Source organism: Squalius cephalus (assembly GCF_949319135.1).
Source record: "Squalius cephalus genome assembly, chromosome: 25".
NCBI lineage: Eukaryota > Metazoa > Chordata > Actinopteri > Cypriniformes > Leuciscidae > Squalius > Squalius cephalus.
Genome location: NC_137146.1, coordinates 1,382,531 through 1,391,615, shown reverse-complemented (window position 1 = coordinate 1,391,615; position 9,085 = coordinate 1,382,531). Strand labels below are relative to the sequence as shown.

Below are 9,085 nucleotides of genomic sequence, written 5' to 3'. Positions count from 1 at the left end.
AAAAAAAAGAACAAAAAATCTCCAAAAAATTGCATTAAAAAAATAGAAAAAATATATTTTCAAAATAACATAAAAACAGCTTTCTGGACAAAAAAAAAAAGAAGTATAATTTTAGGGCTTCGGGTCAGTTGGATGTCATTCTAACATTTTTTTAAATGTTTCTACTTGTTTTGGAATGTTCAGAGAACATTAACATTCAAATGTAACATTCCAACAACGTTGAATGTTCGTGTAACCAAGGAAAAACATTTAAAAAACTGGACGTTTAGAACGTTCAGAGAACATTAAGAAACAATGTTTTCATAGCATAACATTCTTAGAAGATATTTCCGTTGGCTAATGTCAAGCCGTATGATGTGTGTGTGTGTGTTTAGATGGCGTTTCAGGGACACACACCAGCAGCACAGTCCCGTCCGGACACACACAGCCGTGGACGGGTTCGGTACAGGCGTCCAGAGGAGAGCTGGAGCACGTCCTCAAACACGATCGAGGAGAGAAGATCAGAGATCCTGGACACTGATGGACCTCAGGACACGAGAGATCCGTGCAGTTCCACACGCCACGCACACACACACTGCAAACACAGGGAAATACACACATTAGACAAGACCACTAACTGAAATTAATAAGTTTAGGTTTTACTACATTTGAGGAATCAAAAGCTGCAGAACGTAATGTTATAGGTTTGATCACATCACTAACAGTATGAGCACTAGTAAACGTGATGCTTATCAAAGACTGTAGAAAAGGCCCGAAGAAATACACGTTTTCTTCTCTTTCATTCTATCTGCTTTCAATCTGTTTTACAACACAGCCATCATAAATCTCTTTCTGCGGTCTGTTCTTTTATTATACAGTACTTACCATCCTGCAAAGCTACAGTCCTGTGAAAAGCACTGGCACTTGTGTTAAAATGCTGTAAAGTGAGAATGCTTTCAAAAATAAAATCACAAATTAAATTATTTATGATTTAACTTCTATTAATAATTCAAATCAATATATGGTGTAACGACCCTTTGCGTTTAAAACGGCTTTTGTCCAGGTACACTTGCGCATAGTTTTTTATTCATTTATTCATTTAGCTGACGCTTTTATCCAAAGCGACTTACAATTGCTAATTATGTCAGAGGTCGCACGCCTCTGGAGCAACTAGGGGTTAAGTGTCTTGCTCAGGGACACATTGGTGTCTCACAGTGGATTCGAACCCTGGTCTCTCACACCAAAGGCATGTGTCTTATCCACTGCGCCACACCACCCCAATGGCATAGTTTCTCAGGGAGCTTTGCAGGAAGGTTTCTTCAAGCGTCTCGGAGACGTTCCCGCAGTTCTTCTGGATTTAGTCTGTCTCAGTTTCTTCTGTTTCTTCATGTAATCACAGACGGACTCGATGATGGTGAGATCAGATCAGACTGGCTGTTGTCAGACTCCTTGCGCATACACAAATCTCACTGGATTATTACAATTAATGGCAAAAAGAATGTTTGGAAATGTAAACTGATATTTCCTACTGACACACTACAGCAAAAGATAGAAATAACTGACTTAAAATAATTGGGGGGGGGGGGGGGGTGTTAACATGCCTAAGACTTTTGCACAGTACTGTATGTGCACTTGTTTTGTTAGGAGGTCAAACAGGGGTCACACTGTTGGGGTCTTTCAGGATAGGAGAGGCAGAAGAAAGGTCAACATATAATGAGTGTTTGACAGTTAAATAAACACTAAAGAGTCGCTCAGGAGTGCTGATAAACCCTCAACCTTCAGCCCCACTAACATATCTGATCACTTATAAAAGTCTGAATGTCGCTGCATTGGATCAAGAGTCTGTATCTGTGAATCTAAAATACTGCAGGATCTCTTTACTAAAGTCACTCTTCTTCATCAAGTCTTGATGAGTTTGAATCAACTGTGTTTTGGTGATTTTTAGAGGCATGCATAAATCAATAAATAAAAAATAAATAAATCTAGATTGATTAAAATAAAATAGAATATAAAATCTAAATCTAAAATAAATAAATAAATAAATAAATAAATAAATAAATAAATAAATGAAATATAATTTTAACAATGAACGAATAAATCTAGAAAAAAATTACTAAATAAATAAAGATAAAATACATAAAACTAGAAATAACTAAATATTAAAAGATAAAAATAAATCTAGAAATAAATAAATAAAGATAAAATACATACATATAGATAGAAAATAAATAAATTATTAAACATAAAAAAGTAAAAAAAATAAATAAAGATAAAATAAATAATTGTAGAAATAAGTAAATAAAGATCAAATAAGTAAATATAGATAGAAAATAAATAAATTATTAAATATAATAAAAAAAAAAGAATGACTCTAGATAAAATAAATTATAAAAATAAATAAATAAAGATTAAATAAATAAATCTAGATAGAATACATTTAAATACAAAACAAACAAACAAACAAATAAACCATCAAGATAAAACCCCTCTATTGTGACACCATAAAGAATTGCTGGGAAACAATCCCACAAACAAGTCCTAGCAGGGAACACACAAAATAAATAAAGAGAATCAATAAAATAAATATATTAATTAATTAATAACAGGTGTGTGACACCATAAAGATTTGCTTGTAAATGATCCCACAAACACAATGAATGTTTACTGAATGTTTTTTGGGTAATGTTTACCCCAGATCTATTGATCTGAATTGTGAGCAGTGTTTCACATGCAGAAATACGTTACTCATAAACACACACATGTGGATGTTTAAGGAAACGCATCATAAATGTGCAATCTCAATCTGCGTTTCATTATCGTTCTGACCCAAACTCTACATTACCACACCGAACATGAAGCCCAGACGAGTAGCACGTTAGATATCAGCCGTCATAAACCCGTGTTAGACTTGGCTTTCCTGCTAAGACAAAAGCTGAGAACAAAACACCCTGCAATAAAACAATAAAACGCACCCATGGAGAGAAGACCTCAAAGAAAGAGTACAGGACATCGTTTATCTATGCATCCCTGAGTCAAGTCACTGAAAGTTCACGAAAGAATGCCTATATATCACATATGATGTATCTTATGAATATACAGTTTTTTCCCTTTCATGTTTGGTATCATTTTAAATGTCTTAGTGTGATTGGTAAAATGCAATCACTTGTATTATGAGAAAGATTGAAAGATTTTGGGGTGGTGTCTCTTCAAGACATCTGAGAATCCTCAGAACTTTTCCTCTGCGGTCGCCCTACAGGTTGGAAGCGGAATTGTCCATTACCGCTGTCGTAAATAATTTAGCCTATTGCATCCTACTGTCGCACGCACACGCTCGCTGTTTATCCAGCTCCGGCTTATTGTGACGCTTGCCGTAAAGCAAGTCAAATTTGTAGTTTTCTTATGTCTCATTAGAACTACAGAAACGCGACCCGATCTGGCAATCTTACATAGCGTGCCTTTCACCCTGTCACGACTTGATGAACCACTGAAACGATTTTGGAAATTATTTGAAGGTAAAAAATCCTACTTAGTGTTGCTTTAAAACTCATCTTTGATCACCAAAATGACATATTTCAATGTTTTTTCCTTGAACAAAATTTCATCTTGAATGTAACTCGACACCCTTGCCTCATTTAGTATGCGCGGTTCTATGAATATGCAAATGAGCCCCGCCTCCACTCACTCACTCAGCTCAGAGATCCACTGGTTGACGATTACACGTTGATCTGATTGGTTACAAGGTAGTTTGTGACGTCAGAAACACCAGCGATTTCAAAGCGTGTTTTTGAGACTGTCTTTGGTTCACTGCAGTTTTAAGGAGGAAATACTCAGCAATGGTGTCGACTTATGAATTTACACATGGTTTGTCTTAAAGCAGATTAAAAACACCACATAGACACATAAACAACATTAAAAGCTGGATTTACACCACGAAAACACGACCGGCCGATGTGGATTTTCTATGTGATATCGGGTCCCTAATGAACAAATAATTTAATGTACGGGATACCCAGAACAATCAAAGATCTAAATTAACATAAAACCCATATTTATGATTAGTTTCCAATTAGAAACATGATCTAAATTTAAAAAGCAGTTGAAATTGGAGTCAGATTAAGTAAAATCTAAACTAAAAAAATTAAGTGAACACATGATTCGGTCGATTCTGTCGATGGGTCGACGGCTGATCTGAGGCGCAAGAGATGCAATGAAATCAACCTATCCCGAGACACAGAGCCCGTGGGTCATAGAGTGACTTCATCAGATACCTCACACCTCTTACACACTCGCTGACCGCCAAGAACACCCTAGCAACCTCACAGAACACCCTAGCAACCTCACACCTCTCACACACTCGCTGACCGCCAAGAACACCCTAGCAACCTCACAGAACAGCCAAGCAACCTCACAGAACACCCTAGCAACCTCACAGAACAGCCTAGCAACCTCACAGAACACCCTAGCAACCTCACAGAACAGCCTAGCAACCTCACAGAACACCCTAACAGAACAGCCTAGCAACCTCACAGAACAGCCTAGCAACATTAAAGAACACCCTAGCAACCTCTTTGTCTTCAGAAAAAGTAAAAATCTAGGTAATTAATGCAATTACATTATTTCCAATATCAGATCATAGAAACATATTTCATTTAAGACAACTGATATATTTCATAAATAAACATGTAAGCAGGAATATAAAATAGATGTTTGTCGCTCTTCACATTGGTTTCTGTTAGTCGGTGATTTTTTGAGCTCTCCTCTTTGGTCCACATACTGTACATGCATTAGTTTGAGTACAAAGGTGATTTTCTGATGAACATTTGCTGTGTTATCAGAGTGCAGGTCATACAAATCAGCCCCCAAAACCATAAAGAACCATAAAACAGACATGATGCTTTTCACAACACCACCATAAACCCCTTGATGGGGGCGACGGGAAGAAAGACCGATTCTATGTTGTATAAAGAAAAACAAACCCAGCATAAATTAAGCTAATGTTACTACCATGAGGAATAAATACTTGTAAAATATAATTATTGTAATGCCACCCCTCCCCCCAACCAAAAAAAAAAAAAAATTATATATATATATATATATAAAACCCCTTCACCGCCCTGAGCTTTAACCCCTTCACCGCCCTGAGCTTTAACCCCTTCACTGCCATGACCTTTAACCCTGACCTTTAACCTCTTCACTGCCCTGAGCTTTAACCCCTTCACCGCCCTGAGCTTTAACCCCTTCACTGCCATGACCTTTAACCCTGACCTTTAACCTCTTCACTGCCCTGAGCTTTAACCCCTTCTCCGTCCTGAGCTTTAACTCCTTCACTGCCCTGACCTTTAACCCTGACCTTTAACCTCTTCACCACCCTGAGCTTTAACCCCTTCACCACCCTGAGCTTTAACCCCTTCACCGCCCTGAACTTTAACCCCTTCACTGCCCTGACCTTTAACCCTGACCTTTAACCTCTTCACCGCCCTGAGCTTTAACCCCTTCACTGCCCTGACCTTTAACCCTGACCTTTAACCTCTTCACCACCCTGAGCTTTAACCCCTTCACTGCCATGACCTTTAACCCTGACCTTTAACCACTTCACCGCCAGAGCTTTAACCCCTTCACCACCCTGACATTTAACCCTGACCTTTAACCCCTTCACCGCCCGAGCTTTAACCCTTTCAGAACAAGCTTCATGTCGCCCTTCATGAGTGAGAATCGGTAGCTGTGTTTTTCCTACCAGCTGTTGCAGTTCTTCTGTCTGGTGCTTCCCGCAGGATGGATCTGGCCTCCATGTGTGCAGGGACACATGTGGACAGGCACACACTGACCCTGACTGTCCTGTGCCAGTCCGTCAGGACACTGACACCCCGGCACACAGTTCCCTTCGCCCTCGTCCCCCTCACAGCTCCATCCGCTCCACAGATCGGCACAGGACGATCCGCACGGACGCCCGCACTCCTTATACACCTGTCCTCCAGAGCACCACACCGCTGCAGGAGAGGAACACACACCTGAGCTTCTATCACTACTTCTGATATTTATAATCAACATTTCTCTCGGCTCTGGGGACGCATTTGAACAGCTCTCATATGTCTTGTGCCACATTTAACACTATATATAATATTAAATATTAATATTATTTTAATAATATGTATTATTATATATTCAATTATATATAATATTAAATATTAATATTATTTTAATAATATGTATTATTATATATTCAATTGTATTATAACATTAGATATATTATATAATTCATATATATATATATATATATATATATATGCTAAATAATATTAATAATACAAATATAGATCATATTACTTAACACACATAATACATATAATTTATTATGTATTATTATAAAAATCTTACAATTACATATTGCATAATATATTCCATTGAAAAATATGAATAATTATGTTAAATAATTGTAATATTAATATTAAATATTACAAATATGATAGATTATGTAATCATGTAACATGTAAGATTTGCATCTTAAGATTAAACCGTTTATTACAGCTGAATGTGTGATTTCACCTCTTTAACTGTCATATATAATATTAAATATTAATATTATTTTAAACAATGTATATTATTATATAATAATAAATTAAATGTATTTTATACAATTAATTTATTTAAGTAATATATTGTTAATAAATATCAATACATAAAAACAATATACAGTAAATATTGAATAAATCATTTTAAGGTGTCAGTATTACAGTGTAAGTACTGAGTAATAACACAAGTACTACTACATGTCCTTACTACAGGGTTAGGATGAGGGTTTATTTAGGGTTAATTGCATGCAATTATGCATAATTTATGGTTATTTCTACAGTAACTACATGTTACGTGTAACACTGACACTGTAAAATAAAGTGTTACCACATTTCAAAAATAATATTAACATGTAATATTAACATCTTAAGATAAAAATTTCCTACAGCAGCAGAATGTCTGACTTAACCACTTTGATAAATACAGATAATTATATTTATACAATACATAATATTTATAATTATAATCAGAATAATATTACACAATATTACAAATATCATAATATTAACCGTTCCTTACAGCAGAATGTGTGATTTCACTTTATTTTATATAATATATATTATAATATAATTTATATATCTAATACGTTTTAATAAATAATAAATATTATTAATAATATTAACAATTATAACAAATAATCAGAATAATATTAAATCATATTACAAATATCATATTTAATATTTTAGTGCTGGGCAACGATTAATCGCATCCAAAAAAAAAGTTTGCGTTTACATAATACATGTGTGTGTACGGTGTATAATTATTTTGTATATATAAATACACACATGCATGTATATATTTAAGTGTTATTTATATATAAAATATTTATATTTATAGTGTATATAAACAGTACAGTATATATATGCAAATATTTCTTAAATATATACATGCATATGTGTGTGTATTTATATATACAAAATAACTATACACAGTACACACACATGTATTATGTAAACACAAACTTTTATTTTGGATGCGATTAATCGTGATTAATCATTGCCCAGCACTAATAACATTGTAACATCTTAACATTAAAGTGCTTCTTACAGCAGAATGTGTGATTCCTCCAGCTGACCGGCGCCCCCTCCTGGGCACACTGACGGGCGTAAGCCGCGAGGACTATGCATTGGCACGACTTCTGCGGGTCGCAGCTACACACTTCACTGAGACACACACGCATGTACGGCTCTCGGTCCACCACGTCATGACACGCCTGCAAGACACACACCTTTTCCATCAGCACCTGACCAATATATACAAGCACTTACCTTTTCTATTCTATACTATTCTAAATGTAAATGTAACCCAAAGCACACTGACCTGAAACACTGAGCTGTGAATCACAGAACACACACTCTCTGCGTACTGTCTCCGCTGGGTGTACGTCCCGCAGGGGTCAGAGGTCATCGCTGAGGGCAAAGGGCAGGAGTCCGTTCTGAATTTGGCGGCAAACGAGGACACGCTGTTCTCGACGTCCCCCTCAGGTGTGGTGAAATCATCATGCTGACTCCAGGTCAGAGTGCCACACAATCCTCGAACCTGACATCACAACAAATGGTCACGTGACCAACCTGCTAGTTGAGTTAGCTTCAGCAACCAAATTCTATTGTTAAGGGCCGTTCACACCGAGAACGATTACTATAACAAAAACTATATTTGCGTCCACACCAAGAACGATAACTATAAAGATAACAATAACGATAACTATATTTGCGTCCACATCACACCAAGAACGATAACTATAAAGTAGGGCTGTCAAAAGATTAATCGCGATTAATCGCATCCAAAATAAAAGTTTGTGTTTACATAATATATGTGTGTGTACTGTGTATAATTATTTTGTATATATAAATACACACACATGCATGTATATATTTAAGAAATATTTGCATACATATACTGTATACTGTATATATTTATATACAGTAGTTTATATTATATATAAATATAATTTTTTATATAAATAACACATTTTTCTTAAATATATACATGCATGTGTGTGTATTTATGTATACAAATTTAATTATACACAGTACACACACATATATTATTAAAAACAAACTTTTATTTTGGATTAATCTTTTGACAGCCCTAATATAAAGATAACAATAACAATAACTATATTTGCGTCCACATCACATCAAGAACGATAACTATAAAGATAACTATAGCGATAACTATATTTGCGTCCACACCAAGAACGATAACTATAACTATATTTGCGTCCACATCAAGAACGATAACTATAAAGATAACAATAACGATAACTATATTTGCGTCCACATCACATCAAGAACGATAACTATAAAGATAACTATAACGATAACTATATTTGCGTCCACACCAAGAACGATAACTATAACTATATTTGCGTCCTCATCAAGAACGATAACTATAAAGATAACAATAACGATAACTATATTTGCGTCCACATCACATCAAGAACGATAACTATAAAGATAACTATAACGATAACTATATTTGCGTCCACATCAAGAACAATAACTATAACAATAACTATAATGATAACTATATT

The 9,085-nt window shown here is 35.3% G+C and overlaps 1 protein-coding gene across 1 annotated transcript in view; it reads right to left on the bottom strand.

Annotated features, from left to right (window-relative positions):
• Positions 1–9,085, bottom strand: part of sspo (SCO-spondin) — a gene marked incomplete at both ends in the record, with an annotated part of 134,412 nt that overhangs the window by 99,009 nt on the left and 26,318 nt on the right. The window contains 4 exon segments of the mRNA XM_079863328.1: positions 397–574; positions 5,714–5,966; positions 7,597–7,762; positions 7,870–8,088. Of these exon segments, the coding sequence (XP_079719454.1) occupies positions 397–574; positions 5,714–5,966; positions 7,597–7,762; positions 7,870–8,088 (816 nt within the window).